Source organism: Schistocerca serialis, chromosome 7 (assembly GCF_023864345.2).
Source record: "Schistocerca serialis cubense isolate TAMUIC-IGC-003099 chromosome 7, iqSchSeri2.2, whole genome shotgun sequence".
Classification (NCBI taxonomy): Eukaryota; Metazoa; Arthropoda; class Insecta; order Orthoptera; family Acrididae; genus Schistocerca; species Schistocerca serialis.
In genome coordinates, this window is record NC_064644.1 from 115,075,149 (window position 1) to 115,093,413 (window position 18,265).

General features: G+C 44.6%; 1 protein-coding gene across 1 annotated transcript in view; it reads right to left on the minus strand.

The window, feature by feature from the left end:
- LOC126412918 (head-specific guanylate cyclase-like) overlaps positions 1-12,703 on the minus strand; it is a 164,825-nt gene extending 152,122 nt beyond the window's left edge. The window contains exon 1 of the mRNA XM_050082807.1: positions 12,302-12,703. Within this exon, the coding sequence (XP_049938764.1) occupies positions 12,302-12,703 (402 nt within the window). The remainder of the gene's footprint in view (positions 1-12,301) is intronic.
- Between the last annotated feature and the right edge of the window lie 5,562 nt (positions 12,704-18,265).

The following is an 18,265-nucleotide window of genomic DNA, read 5'->3' on the forward strand; positions in this document are numbered from 1 at the left end:
TATACAACCACTCGCTCACAGAAAGATCAGTACCTGGAAAATTGCTCAAGTCACACCAATACCCAAAAAGGAAGTAGGAGTAATCCGCTGAATTACAGGCCTATATCACTAACGTCGATTTGCAGCAGGGGTTTGGAGCGTATACTGTATTCGAACATTATGAAGTACTTCGAAGAAAACGATTTATTGACAAATAGTCAGCACGGTTTCAGAAAATATCGTTCTTGTGAAACACAACTAGCTCTTTATACTTATGAAGTAATAAGTGCTATCGTCAGGGGATGTGAAATTTATTCCATATTTTTATATATCCAGAAGGCTTTCGACACCGTTCCTCACAAGCGTCTTCTAACCAAACTGCGTACCTACGGATTATCGCCTCGGTTGTGTGACTGGATTCGTGATTTCCTACCGGAAAGGTCACAGTTCGTAGTAATCGACGGAAAGACATCGAGTAAAACAGAAGTAATATCCGGCGTTCCCAAAGAAGTGTTATAGGCCCACTATTGTTCCTGATCTATATTAACGACATAGGAGACCACCTGAGTAGCCGTCTTAGATTGTTTGCAGATGGTGCTGTCATTTACCGTTTTGTAAAGTCATCAGATGATGAAAACGACTTGCAAAATGATTTAGATAAGATATCTGTGTGGTGCAAAAAGCAGCAACTGACCCTGAATAAGGAAAAGTGTGAAGTTATTCACATGAGTGCTAAAAGAAATCAGCTAAATTTCGATTACGCGATAAGTCACACAAATCTGAAGGCTGTAAATTCAACTAAATACTTAGGGATTACAATTACAAATAACCTAAATTGGAACGATCACATAGATAATATTGTGGGTAGACCAAACCAAAGACTGCGATTCATTGGTAGAACACAGAAGGTGCAACAAGTCTACTAAAGAGACTGCTTACACATCGCTTGTCCACTCAATTCTGGAGTATTGCTGTACGGTGTGGGATCCGCATCAGGGGAGACTGACGGATGACATCGAAAAAATTCAGTGAAGGGCAGTTCGTTTTGTATTATCGCGAAATAGGGGAGATAGTGTCACAGACATGATACGTGAATTGGAGTGTCAATCATTAAAACAAAGACGTTTTTCGTTGCGACGGGATCTTCTCATGAAATTTCAATCACCAGTTTTCTCCTCCTATTGCGAAAACATTCTGTTGGCATCCACCTACATAGGGAGAAATGATCATCACGATAAAATAAGAGAAATCAGGGCTCGCATAGAAAAATTTAAGTGCTCGTTTTTCCCGCTTGCCGTTATGGAGTGGAACGCTAGAGAGACAGCTTGAAGGTGATTCATTGAACCCTCTGCCAGACACTTTATTGTGAATAGAAGAGTAATCACGTAGATGTAGAACCTCACTGAAGGGAACTATCGTTTGACAGGAGACGTCTTCAGGCATTCGTCATATTGGTAATGTGGTCTGTGGTATGTGTGTGTGGTGGTGTGTGTATGTGTGGGGTGGGGGATAAGAACTGATTCGTGTGATCGAGGAATGAATTTAATAAGCAGGTTCAAATAGATGTAGGTAGCCGAAGTTATAGAAAGATGAAGAAAGATGTCACGGGATAGACTAGCATGGAGTGCTGTATCACATCAGTCTTCGGACTGAAGATCACGACAACCACATGTTCTACATCTCGGCTTGTTATTGTTTTTGTGGCCAAGATGATCAGTGACTCATTACTTATTTTACTTTGGTCAGTTGTTACCTTCTTTACCATCGCAAGGACTCTTTGTTCGTGAAAATTTTTAATTGTGTAGTTGCGTAGAAGGACCACATCGTCAAAAAGGCATTGCTACTACTACTACTACTACTACCAATAATAATAATAATAATAATAATAATCATGTAAAAGGAACTAAGGAAACATCAAACAATCATAGCAAATAAAATGTCGTTATTTACTTTCCGCCCTGATGTAGTAATGTTAATTCTGAGTAGCGTAGGTATAGTCTGTTGAAAATTACTTTCGGATCGACTCTTCAGCAGGAATATGTAGCAACGCATCGCAGAGAACACACGTAATTTTACATTTCATTCAACCCGCTCAGACTCGCAAACTATTCGATGTACAAAGATGAAACTGACGAATCTGTCTTCTAGAAGAGCTGCCGTATGTTTTCGTTTAATTTTTTTTGCATCAGCTATTTTTGAGACGATACACGGAAAGTTTAGGAAAATACAGCACATTGCCTGTCTATGCTACCGAATTTTCGACATGCGTGAAACTTTACGGTTATTGAATTTAGATGAAAACATTATGCGAACTAAGCCTTAGGTACACAGCAAGTTCTCATCTGCTCCAAACCGGAACTCTCCCGGAGATCTGCAGCAAGAGATAAATTGATTTAAATGTGACGTACGATGCTCCATTTTCGCGTCACAGCAGTCACTAGCAGTCACTAGCAGTCGACATGACAGGCATCTTATCCGCACGGCTGTAACGGATCTAGCAGCCACGTCTCGGTCTCTGAGTCAACAGATGGTGACGGTTGCAAGACAAGAACCATCTGCACGAACAGTTCGACGATGTTTGCAGCAGCATGGCGTATCAGCTCGGAGACCATGGCTGTGGTTACCTTGACGCTGCATCACAGACAGGAGCCCGTGCGATGGTGTACTCAACGACGAACCTGGTTGCACGAATGTCCAATCTTCAGAAGTGACTTTCCTTACAACTTCTGAGTGCCTCGGCTGCAGACAACTTATTTTTCATTATATCGGGTGACCTAAAGCTCAATTTGAAAATATACTAACGCTGTTAGGTTGAAACAGCAGTGGGAAGGTGGCAGCATTGTGACTGTATGCCTGTATGCTTTTGCCACCTCTTCGAATTCATATATGGAAAACTGTGAATTATGAAGAATCGACGATAGCAACTTATGTGTGATGCGGCACTGCCAAGTAACATAGTTCGATGAGCCTTAGACCATACATAGGAAGAACGGTTACAGTATAGTAGAGAAGATGACACGATGTGGCAAAAAAGTTTAATCAGAAAACATGTTGTTGGTGTGGTCTTCAGTCCTGAGACTGATTTGATGCAGTTTTCCATGCTACTCTATCCTATGCAAGCTTCTTCATCTCCCAGTACGTACTGCAACCTACATCCTTCTCAATCTGCTTAGTGTATTCATCTCTTGGCCTCCCTCTACGATTTTTACCCTCCACGCTGCCCTCCAATAGTAAATTGGTGATCCCTTGATGCCTCAGAACATGTCCTACCAACCGATCCCTTATTCTAGTCAAGTTGTGCCACAAACTTCTCTTCTTCTCAATTCTATTCAATACCTCCTCATTAGTTATGTGATCTACCCATCTAATCTTCAGCATTCTTCTGTAGCGCCACATTTCGAAAGATTTATTCTCTTCTTGTCCAAACTATTTATCGTCCATGTTTCACTTCTATACATGGCTACACTCCATACAAATACTTTCAGAAACGTCTTCCTGATACTTAAATCTATACTCGATGTTAACAAATTTCTCTTCTTCAGAAACGCTTTCCTTATCATTACCAGTCTACATTTTATATCCTCTCTACTTCGACCATCGTCAGTTATTTTGCTACCCAACTAGCAAAACTCCTTTACTACTTTAAGTGTCTCATTTCCTAATCTAATTCCCTCAGCATCACCCGATTTAATTCGACTACATTCCAATATCTTCGTTTTGCTTTTGTTGATATTCATCTTATATCCTCCTTTCAAGACACCGTCCATTCCGTTCAACTGCTCTTCCAGGTCCTTTGCCTTCTTTGACAGAATTACAATGTCATCGGCAAACCTCATAGTTTTTATTTCTTCTCCATAGATTTTAATTCCTACTCCGAATTTTTCTTTTATTTCCTTTACTGCTTGCTCAATATACAGATTGAATAGCATCGGGGAGAGGCTACAACCCTGTCTCACTCCCTTCCCAACCACTGCTTCCCATTCATGGCCCTCGTCTCTTATAACTGCTATCCGGTTTCTGTACAAATTGTAAATAGCCTTTCGCTCCCTGTATTTTACCCCTACCACCTTCAGAGTTTGAAAGAGAGTATTCCAGTTAACATTGTCAAAAGCTTTGTCTAAGTCTATAAATGATATAACGTAGGTTTGCCTTTCCTTAATCTATTTTCTAAGATAAGTCGTAGGGTCAGTATCGCCTCACGTGTTCCAACATTTCTACGGAATCCAAAGTGATCTTCCTCGAGGTCGGCTTCTGCCAGTTTTTCCATTCATCTGTAAGGAATTCGTGTTAGTATTTTGCAACAACCATAGGTAAATCATTAACTAGCGCTAGGTTTCTCTCGATGAAACCAAACGGGCCGCTGCTGAAGTAGTGACGTGCGAACGCAGCACCAGGCGTCACATTTAAATCAAATTATCTCCTGTTAGGGATCCTCGGAAAATTCTGTTTCGAATCAGATAAGAATATGCCGTTTACTTAAGACTTCATTGGCATAATGTGTTCATAGGAATTCGATAACGTTAGAGGTTCTCGCATGTCGAAAATTCGGTAACATCAACAGCCTGTATTTTCCTAACAAGACGAACAGATACGAGGTTCTTATTAAAATACAATCGTTACACTGAAGCCACCACAATTTATGATGGCCGAATGAGCATTTTAAAAGGCGGGGCATGGTTCTTAATAGTGTGTGTGATCACCACGGATAGCAGTGCGTGCTCTGCACTGTGATTTCATTCGGGCCACAAGGTTGGTGAGGAGTTCCTGTGGTAGTGATCCATTCCTCCACCAGCTGACAACTGCAAGGTGGTCGCTGGTGTATGTAAAGACACTGAAATACGTCTCCCCACCGCATCACACACGTGCTCGATGGCATTTTAAGTCGTGGGAGGAGGACGAAGAGGAGGAAGAGGAGGAGGAGGATATTGGTGTTTAACGTCCGGTCGACAACGAGGTCATTAGAGATGAAGCACAAGCTCGGATTAGGGAAGGACGGGGATGGAAATCGGCTATGCTCTTTAAAAGAAACCATGCTGGCATTTGCCTAAAGCAAGTAAGGGAAACAACGGAAAAACCAAATCAGAATGGCCGGTCGCGTGTTTGAGCCCATTCTACATCTACATCTACATCTACATTGATACTCCGCAAGCCACCCAACGGTGTGTGGCGGAGGGCACTTTACGTGCCACTGTCATTACCTCCCTTTCCTGTTCCAGTCGCGTATGGTTCGCGGGAAGAACGACTGTCTGAAAGCCTCCGTGCGCGCTCTAATTTCTCTAATTTTACATTCGTGATCTCCTCGGGAAGTATAAGTAGGGGGAAGCAATATATTCGATACCTCATCCAGAAACGCACCCTCTCGAAACCTGGCGAGCAAGCTACACCGCGATGCAGAGCGCCTCTCTTGCAGAGTCTGCCACTTTAGTTTATTAAACATCTCCGTAACGCTATCACGGTTACCAAATAACCCAGTGACGAAACGCGCCGCTCTTCTTTGGATCTTCTCTATCTCCTCCGTCAACCCGACCTGGTACGGATCCCACACTGATGAGCAATACTCAAGTATAGGTCGAACGAGTGTTTTGTAAGCCACCTCCTTTGTTGATTGACTACATATTCTAAGCACTCTCCCAATGAATCTCAACCTGGTACCCGCCTTACCAACAATTAGTTTTATATGATCATTCCACTTCAAATCGTTCCGTACGCATACTCCCAGATATTTTACAGAAGTAACTGCTACCAGTGTTTGTTCCGCTATCATATAATCATACAATAAAGGATCCTTCGTTCTATGTATTCGCAATACATTACATTTGTCTATGTTAAGGGTCAGTTGCCACTCCCTGCACCAAGTGCCTATCCGCTGCAGATCTTCCTGTATTTCGCTACAATTTTTTAATGCAGCAACTTCTCTGTATACTACAGCATCATCCGCGAAAAGCCGCATGGAACTTCCGACACTATCTACTAAGTCATTTATATATATTGTGAAAAGCAATGGTCCCATAACACTCCCCTGTGGCACGCCAGAGGTTATTTTAACGTCTGTAGACGTCTCTCCATTGATAACAACAAGCTGTGTTCTGTTTGCTAAAAACTCTTCAATCCAGCCACACAGCTGGTCTGATATTCCGTAGGCTCTTACTTTGTTTATCAGGCGACAGTGCGGAACTGTATCGAACGCCTTCCGGAAGTCAAGAAAAATAGCATCTACCTGGGAGCCTGTATCTAATATTTTCTGGGTCTCATGAACAAATAAGGCGAGTTGGGTCTCACACGATCGCTGTTTCCGGAATCCATGTTGATTCCTACATAGTAGATTCTGGGTTTCCAGAAATGACATGATACGCGAGCAAAAAACATGTTCTAAAATTCTACAAGAGATCGACGTAAGAGATATAGGTCTATAGTTTTGCGCATCTGCTCGACGACCCTTCTTGAAGACTGGGACTATCTGTGCTCTTTTCCAATCATTTGGAACCCTCCGTTCCTCTAGAGAGTTGCGGTACACGGCTGTTAGAAGGGGGGCAAGTTCTTTCGCGTACTCTGTGTAGAATCGAATTGGTATCCCGTCAGGTCCAGTGGACTTTCCTCTATTGAGTGATTCCAGTTGCTTTTCTATTCCTTGGACACTTATTTCGATGTCAGCCATTTTTTCGTTTGTGCGAGGATTTAGAGAAGGAACTGCAGTGCGGTCTTCCTCTGTGAAACAGCTTTGGAAAAAGGTGTTTAGTATTTCAGCTTTACGCGTGTCATCCTCTGTTTCAATGCCATCATCATCCCGTAGTGTCTGGATATGCTGTTTCGAGCCACTTACTGATTTAACGTAAGACCAGAACTTCCTAGGATTTTCTGTCAAGTCGGTACATAGAATTTTACTTTCGAATTCAAAGAACGCTTCACGCATAGCCCTCCTTACGCTAACTTTGACATCGTTTAGCTTCTGTTTGTCTGAGAGGTTTTGGCTGCGTTTAAACTTGGAGTGGAGCTCTCTTTGCTTTCGCAGTAGTTTCCTAACTTTGTTGTTGTACCACGGTGGGTTTTTCCCGTCCCTCACAGTTTTACTCGGCACGTACCTGTCTAAAACGCATTTTACGATTGCCTTGAACTTTTTCCATAAACACTCAACATTGTCAGTGTCGGAACAGAAATTTTCGTTTTGATCTGTTAGGTAGTCTGAAATCTGCCTTCTATTACTCTTGCTAAACAGATAAACCTTCCTCCCTTTTTTTATATTCCTATTAACTTCCATATTCAGGGATGCTGCAACGGCCTTATGATCACTGATTCCCTGTTCTGTACATACAGATTCGAAAAGTTCGGGTCTGTTTGTTATCAGTAGGTCCAATATGTTATCTCCACGAGTCGGTTCTCTGTTTAATTGCTCGAGGTAATTTTCGGATAGTGCACTCAGTATAATGTCACTCGATGCTCTGTCCCTACCACCCGTCCTAAACATCTGAGTGTCCCAGTCTATATCTGGTAAATTGAAATCTCCACCTAAGACTATAACATGCTGAGAAAATTTATGTGAAATGTATTTCAAATTTTCTCTCAGTTGTTCTGCCACTAATGCTGCTGAGTCGGGAGGTCGGTAAAAGGAGCCAATTATTAACCTAGTTCGGTTGTTTAGTGTAACCTCCACCCATAATAATTCACAGGAACTATCCACTTCTACTTCACTACAGGATAAACTACTACTAACAGCTAACCACTGCGCCACCGCGCTCGATAGGTTGGGGGAACGGGTAGGTCCTTTTCTTAACTGCATTTCATCTTGTTCCAAGAGCTGCTCCACCTCCACTATTCGATGAAGTAGCGCATTATCATCCATAAAAATGCAGCCAGGGCCGAATGCACCCCTGAAAAGTCGGATGTGGGAAGGAGTACAGTGTCACAATAACGTTGATAGGTCAGTGTGCCGTGTTCAAACATTTGGAGGACAGTACGTAACACGGTAATTCGTGCCTCCGCAGACAGTAACACCTGGTCCACCAAAAGAATCACGTTCGACAATGTTTCTGTTTCCACCTCTCGCCGTACGGGGGTACATCCAAAATCGTTACTATTACTGAATTTGCTTCATTCGAGAAGAGCACGCGACCCCATTCGTCTTTGGTTTAGTCCCTATGTTCTTCGCACCATTGTAAACGGTGCTGCCGTTGTGGGTGTGTCAACATTGCACAACGTATGTTCGTCGCGCAAAGATACCACTCCATTGCAGTCGTCATGCCAATATGGAGTGTGAGATTGTATGCCTTAGAGTCTTCTTAAATGTAGTTACAATTGCACCCGCAGTTTGACGAGGGTCCTCTCTTGCACAACGTAGCGGTCATCTGCTGCTGTAGCAGTACCTGTTGTTCGGAACGCTTCCTATGCACGTGAAACAGAACTGTGAGCAGTACCAAATTGCTGACCTATACTCATCAGAGCCCGTCCGTCTTCCAGTTTCCCGATGATTCTTCCTCTTGTGAAGTCATCCAAATGTTCCCAGAACGAAACTTTCACTCTTCAGCGGAATGTGCGGTGATATGGAACTTCCTGGCCGATTAAAATTGTCTGTTGGACCGGGACGCGAACTCGGGACTTTTACCTTTCGCGAGCAAGTGTTCTACGAACTGAGCTACCCAAGCACGACACACGACCCTTAGCTGGCCGGGGTGGCCGAGCGGTTCTAGGTGCTACAGTCTGGAACCGCGCGACCGCTACGGTCGCAGGTTCGAATCCTGCCTCGGGCATGGATGTGTGTGATGTCCTTAGGTTAGTCAGGTTTAAGTACTTCTAAGTTCTCGGGGACTGATGACCTCAGAAGTTAAGTCCCACAGTGCTCAGAGCCATTTGAACCATTTAAACCAACACGGCCCGTTCTCACGGCTTAAGTTCTACCAATACTTCGCCTACTACCTTGCAAACTTCACAGAAGCTCTCCTGCGAACCTTGCAGAACTAACACTCCTGGAAGAAAGGATATTGTGAAGTCATGTCTTAGCCCAGCCTGGGGGACATTCCCAAAACTATATTTCACTCTGCAGCGGAGTGTGCGCTGATGTAAAGCTTCCAGGCCGATTAAAACCATGTGCCGGACCGACACTCGAACTCTGGACTTTCGCCTTTTGTGGGCAAGTGGTCTACGAACTGAGCTACCCAATCACGACTCACGTCGCGTCCTGACAGCCTTACTTCCGCCAGTACCTCATCTCCTCATCTCCTACCTTCCAAACATCACAGTAGCTCTCCTGCTGAAAATCTCATTCCCGAAACGTTCCCCGGGCTGTGGCTAAGCCTTGTCTTCGCAGTATCCTTTATTCCAGGAGTGTTAGTTCTGCAAGGTTCGCAGGAGAGCTTCTGTGAAGTTCGGAAGGTAGGAGACCAGGTAATCGCAGAATTTAAGCCGTGAGGACGGGTTGCGTGTGGTGCTTGGGTATCTCATTCGAAGAACACTTGCTCGCGAAAGGCAGAAGTCCCGAGTTCGAGACTCGATCCAGCCCACTGTTTTAATGGCCACGAAATTTCATTCAAATGTTGTCCCCGCGTCATGTCGTGATAAAGAACACCACCACAGTGCACAGTGACTGTTCGCTGATTGACTCTCACTCTTTTTCTGTTCCTTCAACTACCTCGTGTTGTGGTGCCTGCCCCAATTGGCGCTGTAGTCACGCTGACCTCTCACCATGTGATTCCAGCTTTCTGTGCATGAGACAGACCTCCGACAACATGCTACCGTACTTTCATTCATTCCCACTGACTAGTTAATATATTGCGTTACTTTATGTATCTCGTCCCTAATTTTTGGAGAGCACTATTAAATCCATGAGCTCGTCCTCTTCACGTTTATCACTTACGCGGTATGTCATGGTAGATATCTCGTCAACAAGAACCACAGATTGTTTGGGAACATACCGAGAACAATTGTTCCTGTGTAGGCACGTAAGGCGTAATCCATTTCTCTCGACTGACCTCGTATGACAATGCCCTGGCTGAGAGAGTGACATCAAACATTTGCACCGAATATCATTTGACGCGCATGCTTGTGATATCGTTAAGTATCACACAACACTCCGTCTTCAGGCCATCCGGGACCATCCGACCGCCGTGTCATCCTCAGTGGAGGACGCGGATAGGAGGGGCGTGGGGTCAGCACACCGCTCTCCCGGTCGATATGATGGTATTCTTGACCGAAGCCGCTACTATTCGGTCGAGTAGCTCGTCAATTGGCATCACGAGGCTGAGTGCACCCCGAAAAATGGCATCAGCGCATGGCGGCCTGGATGGTCACCCATCCAAGTGCCGACCACACCCGACAGCGCTTAACTTCGGTGCTCTCACGCGAACCGGTGTACCCACTGCAGCAAGGCCGTTGCCATCACACAACACACAATAGTAAATATGTAATCCTGCTACTTTAAATAACGAAAACGAAGTCTCACCGCCCGACGAACAATCATACACGACAGACAGCTGTCTATAAATCTGAATCACAGTGCAAGGAGCAAGTGGTGTCGTAGTAGGGGCGAATGTCTGGAAACCACGGGTAGCTGCAGCGGCCACAGGTCTCGTGACATCGACTTGATGCGTGCCTTGCCTTTCGAATACTTCAGACAGTAATTCTTTCGTAACGGCTTTTACCTTATCAGTGAGATGCTCAAAATCGAAAGAAAAGAAGAGGAGCAAAAAATTATATTTCCGTGTGAGATTGCTGCAAGAGAGTACGCGACTGCACCTGATCTGGCTGTCAAGTGGCGTAACACTTTGCCGACTACTGAGAGCCTACGCCCAGGAATGGCCTGCCTTTCTAGTCTATGTACCTCGTGCCACGTCTTCCTCGAGATCCTCACCCACTACTTTCTTCGTAGCTGTAAATTGTAAATTACACTACTCACCATTAAAATTACTACACCACGAAAACGACGTGTAACAGACGCGAAATTTAATCGACAGGAAGAAGATGCTGTGATATGCAAATGATTAGCTTTTCAGAGCATTCACACAAGGATGGCGCCGGTAGCGACACCTACAACGTGCTAACATGAGGAAAGTTTCCAACCGATTTCTCGTACACAAACAGCAGTTGACCAGCGTTGCCTGGTGAAACGTTGTTGTGATGCCTCGTGTAAGGAGGAGAAATGCGTACCATAACGTTTCCGACTTTGACAAAGGTCGGATTGTAGGCTATCGCGATTGCGGTTTATCGCATCGCGACATTGCTGCTCGCGTTGGTCGAGATGCAATGACTGTTAGCAGAATATGGAATCGGTGGGTTCAGGAGGGTAATACAGAACGCCGTGCTGGACCCCAACGGCCTCGTATCACTACCAGTCGAGATGACAGGCATCTTATCCGCACGGCTGCAACGGATCTAGCAGCCACGTCTCGGTCTCTGAGTCAACAGATGGTGACGGTTGCAAGACAACAACCATCTGCACGAACAGTTCGACGATGTTTGCAGCAGCATGGCGTATCAGCTCGGAGACCATAGCTGTGGTTACCTTGACGCTGCATCACAGACAGGAGCCCGTGCGATGGTGTACTCAACGACGAACTTGGTTGCACGAATGTAAAAACGTCATTTTTCCGAATAAATCCAGGTTCTGTTTACAGCATCATGATGGTCGCATCCGTGTTTGGCGACATCGCGGTGAATGCACATTGGAAGCGTGTATTCGTCATCACCATACTGGCGTATCACCCGGCGTGATGGTATGGGGTGCCATTGGTTACACGTCTCGGTCACCTCTTGTTCGCATTGACGGCACTTTGAACAGTGGACGTAACATTTCTGATGTGTTACGACCCGTGTCTCTACCCTTAATTCGATCCCTGCGAAACCCTACATTTCAGCAGAATAATGCACGACTGCCTGTTGCAGGTCCTGTACGGGCCTTTCTGGATATAGGAAATGTTCGACTGCTGCCCTGGCCAGCACATTCTCCAGATCTCTCGTCAATGGAAAACGTCTGGCCGAGGAACCGGCTTGTCACAATACGCCAGTCACTAGTCTTGATGAACTGTGGTATCGTGTTGAAGTTGATGGGCAGCTGTACCTGTGCACGCCATCCAAACTCTGTTTGACTCAATGCCCAGGCGTATCAAGGCCGTTATTACGGCCAGAGGTGGTTGTTGTGGGTTCTGATCTCTCAGGATCTATGAACCCAAATTGCGTGAAAATGTAATCACATGTCAATTCTAGTATAATATATTTGTCGAATGTAGTTTATAATCTGCATTTCTTCTTGGGGTAGCAATTTTAATGGCCAGTAGTGTAATTCTGAACAGACTGTAGCGCGCTCACGCCGCTGGTTGAGGAGGCACCGCTAAGTCACCTGCGCCGCGCAGGGTGCCAGCAGCTGCAGCACGAACGTGGAGTTGGCGCGCGCCGCCAGGTCCCGGAAGCGCAGAGGCAGCCCGCGGGGCCGGCGCACCGAGAACAGGTCCGCCAGCGGCGGCGGCGGGTCGGCGAGCGGACGGAGGGGCGCCAGCAGGCGTGCGAAGCCGGAGCCCAGCTGCGTGAGGCGCAGCTCGGCGTCCAGCACCAGGTGCCAGGGGAAGGCGCGGCAGAAGCTGCGCACCGGCAGAGGCAGCGCCGACGCGCACGTCGACGGCGCCTCGCGCTCCGCCGCCGCGTCCGCGTCGGCCACCGTCTCCTCCAGATCCGCGGGCTGCTCGCTGGCCTCAGCAAAAGTCGTCACCAGGATGCTGAAACGCAAGTTTGCATCTATTCTCATGAGTTTGCGAGATTCCTGCTAAATTTTGAAAATGGATTAGTGATGAAAGTTAAGGCTGTATATGCCCTGAAGCTATATACACTGAAGCGCCAAAGATATTGGTATAGGCATGTTTATTCAAATACAGAGATATGTAAACGGGGGGAATACGGCGCTGTTGTCAGCAACGCCTATATAAGACAACAAGTGTCTGGCACAGTTGTTACATCGGTTACTGCTGCTAGAATGGCAGGTTATCAAAATTTAAGTGAGTTTTAATGTGGTGTTATAGTCGGAGCAAGAGCGATCGGACACAGCGTCTCCGAGGTAGCGATAAAGAGGGGATTTCCTTGTATGACCATTTCGCGAGTGTACCGTGAATATTAGGAATCCGGTAAAACATCAAATCTCTAACGTCACTACGGCCGGAAAGAGATCCTGCAAGAATGGGACCAATAACGATTGAAGAGAATCGTTCAGCGTGACATAAGTGCAACCCTTGTTGCATATTTCAGTGCTGGGCCAGAATCAAGTGTCAGTGTGTGAACCATTCAAGGAAACATCATTGATATCAGCTTTCAGAGCCGAAGGCACACTCCTGTACTCTTCACGACTGCACCACACAGAGCATTATCCCTCGCCTGGGCCTGTCAACATTGACATTGAGCTGTTGATGTCTGGTAACATCATGCCTGGTCAGACGAATCTCGTTTCAAATTGTATCAAGCAGATGCACGTGTACGGGTATGTCAGCTGCATGTCGGCAGGGAATTGTTCAAGCAGGTAGAGGCTTTGTAATGGTGTGGGGCTTATGCAGTTGGAGTGATATGGAATCACTTACATGTATATATAGGTACATAAGCATCCTGTGTGATCGCCTGCATCCATTCAAGTCCAATGTGCATTCCGATAGACTTGGGCAATTCCAGCAGGACAATGCAATGCACTTGCGCGTTCAGAATTGCTACAGAGTGGCTCCAGGAACACACAGAAGAGTTTAAACTCTTCTGCTTGCCACCAAACTCCCCAAACATTAACATTATTGAGCATATCTGGGATGGCTTGCAATGTGCTGTTCAGAAGAGATTTCCACCCCGTCGTATTCTTATGAATTTATGGACAGCCCTGCAGGACTCCTTGTGTCAGTTTCCTCCAGCACTACTAAGGACATTAGTCAAGTCCATGCTGTGTCTTGTTGCGGCAGTTATGTGTACTCGCGGGGCCCTACATGATATTAGGCAGGTGAACCAGTCTTTTGGTTTTTTAATGTTTATACGTAAGGCAGAGGCTATGTGTGTTTGCACATATGTCTGGGATTTCCTCTCAAACGTGTGGATCGATTTAAACCATGTTAGGCACTCAAACAGTGGGCCTCATGAGTGTCAGAACTATGTTTTTTATAACATCCTGGCTCCAGTAGGAGCGGACGTGGGGGCAATAGAAAGGTTTTCTCCAGCCCCTGGTGTATAGTCTGCCCTGCATGACAGGTATGTTGTGTGGGGACAGCACCAACCTACCAAATCAAGCTGCTGTGGAGGCAGCCTACATGCCAGAGGCAAAAAACAGTTTTCTGGGTCCGACATGTAGGCTGCCCAGGATGACCAGCGTGGTGTGTTCCGATGGAGTAGTATGGGACTGCGTTATTGACCTGCTTTGCACCACAGCCTGTACGTCAGGGGCAAATAAATGGTTTTCAAGCCACTGTAGTGTAGGCTGTATTTCATGACAGGTGTGTTATGGGAGTAGTATCCTCCTTTATTGAGCTGTATTGAAGCAGCTACATGTGATAGTGAGAATAACTGGGGAATGTTGAGATGGATAGAGAAGGGGATGGACTGAGTGAGGGGAAGAAAGAAATGCACGGGGATGGGATAGATGGGGGAGAGGCATGAGGCGGGTGCAAGATTTAGAGGGGTAGTGGGCAAGTGGAAAAATAAGAGGGCGATTGGATATGGAAAGAGAGAGAGAGAGATGTTGAGGAGGATGTTGTCAGAGGAAGGGGCTGGAGGAGATGGACAAAGAGAGAAGGAGGACGATATGAAGAGACAGAGATAGTGTAGAGCAGGAGATAGAAAGAGGTGAGAGGATGAGGTCGACAGAGGAAGGAAGAGGTGGACACAGAGGGAGGAAGAGGTGGACACAGAGAGGAGGAGGAGGAGGAGGAGGAGGAAAAGGAGGAGCAGGAGAAGGCATGCTCAGTGTTCATGTCGAACAGATATGCGGGTGCAGCTGCGGGAGTAGGCTAGTAAACAATATTTAGACCATGAATAAAACTAGTAAAGCTAATGGCTGCAAAGAGTTTTTATAAAATTGTCTAACAAGTGAACGATTACTTTTCTGCACAACGATATATAATCGGCATATCGAGAGGAAACTGAGTTTAGGTGAACCAGAATAATACGTAGTAACAAGCAATTCACCATGCGTGAAAAATATCTATAGCAAATTGGGTAATAGCTGGTTGCAGAGCTGTTCTGATAGCTCAATATTACAAGGTATCAGCCAGCCACACTTTATGCAGAATGAAGGCTCTTCCCGCTACGCCAGTAACAATACCACAACCCCTCATTTCAGGTAGTTAGTCACATGTTCCAAAGATTATTTGAACGATTCTGTTATAGTAATGATTTGAAACAAATCATTTTACAGATATAAATGATAAGTCTTTTTTACTTTTTATTACTTTTTTGCTGCAGGATACCAATTTTTAAATAGAATCTCGTCCATGGAATATAAGGAGTTGTCCAAGAGAAATGGTTTTAGGTTTTATTTAAAACTTTGTTTTTGCTATCTGTCAGATATTCTATGGTATTGGGCGAATGATCGAAAATTTTTGTTGCTGCATATTAAATACCATTGTTAGCCATTGATAGCTTAAATAATGGGTAATTAAGGTAATGTTTTCCTGTAGGGTTGTAGTTACGGATATCGCTATTCTTCTCAAATTGTGGTGCATTATTTGTGACGAATTTCACTAGCGAATATATGTATTGTTCTGGTGCAGTTAAAACCACAGATCCTTGAGGGGGTACCTACATGACGACCGTGGGTGAACTCATACTATTCTTACTGCTTTCTTTTGTGCAATCAATAATTTCTATCTAAGTGATGAGTTACCACAGAAAATTATTCCGTAAGACATTGCTGAGTCTGACAAGGGGTTGATTTATCTGCTTCCAAGGCTAACAATTAAACACAGAGCAAAGTAGGTGAACTTAATTGTTTTATAAGTTCAATAATGTGCTTCTTTCAATTCAAGTTTCCATCAGTATGCACAACCAAAAATTTGGAGCTTTCTACCCTATTTACTGACGTCTGTTCATAAGCTGCATCAATTTCTGCCGGAAAATCACGCAAAAAAGTCGGAGTATGATATTCACAGTAACTGATGCCAGTTTTGAAATTGACGGCAGTAAGCAGTTCATAAAGGTTCTATTAAATGCTGAAGGCAAATAGTTCACGCCGAATGATCATATGCTAACTCCCTTGTGGGAGTCGGCGTAAAGTCATGAAATAGGAGAGTGATTGACAAGGAAAAGCGATTTGAAAGAACATTTAAGTGTAAATCCCTGTTTTTGCCTCCCAAAAGTAATTAAATCACAAGAGCACGTGTAATATTAATGCTATGAAAATGTGTGGTGTACAGAGTTCCAAAAAGTCACAAAACACTGTCAAATCTTTACTGGTAGGGTTTGTGATGAAATTAAAAATTCCACCATTAGGATGAATTAATAACAAACAGATTCTGTATCGGGCTTTGATATATAATCTTCCCACAAAGACACAAAAATAGGATCTCCACATGTGAGACATTCGTCCAAATCATGTAGGTTTCAATAATTTCGTAAAGGAAATATGATGTGTATGATTGTTATAATTCGAACTGCGTGTGTGGTCTACCTGCACGAAGCTAAACTACATCTTGTCACCACAATGTACAGCAAACAGCAACCCTTGAAATCATGCTCCAAAACCAGCCATACTTCAAGCACGCCAGGACTCAAAGTGCTTATTCAAACTCTCGATTCAGCGTTCGTGGCAAGGCGGGCCGTGCACTGATTGGTCTGCTGAGCCAGAGTTCAATTTATACTTCCCGTAAGCCTTGTTTATTGTTCCAAAGATAAATTTGTGATCTATGGATAACTGGGTACAGAATTACTTCTTTGCATCTTTGCATGTAACCTGCGTTAATTATAAGTGAAATAACTGAACAGTGAAAGTAGGAAACTAAATATTGAAATTTGCCAATGTAACACACATCTTTCAATCTGCACAAGAAGTACTTTGCAACACTCTCATGATTTGAAAAATTTATGTGGTCAGAAACCTCTTTGTCATACTATTTTGTCCACAAGAAGTATGGAAGTCGAAGTAAACTTGGTTTTTCAGTGCATTTCCATAGGAAACGCTTGTGTGTCCAACCATGAACAGGACAATTCCGCTAGTCTAGAATGTTCAGTCACTAATCCCGTTTACAGTAAGAAGGCTCGGAAGTACGAGGTAAAGTGACTGATTGTGTGTAATAACTTTCCCTCTACAAATGTTACCACTGTGTCCACCGTACTGGTCTCATTCGTTATGGAACTGCAATCCTTGTGGGGTAACAGGTGGGTCCTGACGTATCGAGAAAGATCACAAAAAAATTCTGAAAAATGCACGGACCTGGTGGTTTCGCTCCATGTAGTCCAAGCACAGTGAAAGGTGATGCGTCGGATCTTAATCAGAGATTGTTGGCTAAAACGAACTGCTACTATTGATGACTTGGATATTCAGGATTAGATAGTGTATAAAGTTACTAATCCAATTATTATCAGGCATGTCCGTTATTTTACTCGCTTTGTTATTGTTGATTTGAACTGTGCTGGAGACACTAATAGTGAGATGGCGAATATCTGCGGAGGAATGGCAGCCCTTTCTTCCTCAGGAGCCGAACAAGAGAAGGTAATGGTGTTGGACGCTGGGTTCATGCAGCGAAGTCGACGTTCTACGTCATCGAAAGCTGTTCCTTTCGCTTCCAGCTGGAACTCTGGGAAGGCTAGTCTGTTTAAGGAATGTTATTGTCCACAAATCATTGCCTCACAGATACTGATTTATGACGCTGTGAATTGTCTTACTGATACAATCACAGTCTCCCGACTGTTGCTCAACAGTACTCAGTACACAATGCTGCAAAAAGTGTCCACATAGTTCAAAAGCAGCGTTTTTTAAATGCAGTAAGGGGAGTGCACCTATGAAAGAATATAGTGTTGGTAGCATTATTGCGAGTGTAACGCCGTGAACGAGCTGTCTTAGCGTATGCTGAATTCCGTCGCCTTCGGAAGTAGTGGACCGAGATCCGCCTAATTATGCCCTAACGCGTCTGTTCCCAATTCATATTTTCACTTCTGTGCCGTGACGCAGAACAGGTATACTTCACATTTGCATACAGTAGGCGCACAACATCAGCAGTCATTATCAAAGCGCCAAGGTCTCCACCGAATCCGAACTCGGAAATAAGCAAATAGAAATCAAATGGTTCAAATGGCTCTGAGCACTATGGGACTTAACATCTGTGGTCATCAGTCCCCGAGAACTTAGAACTAC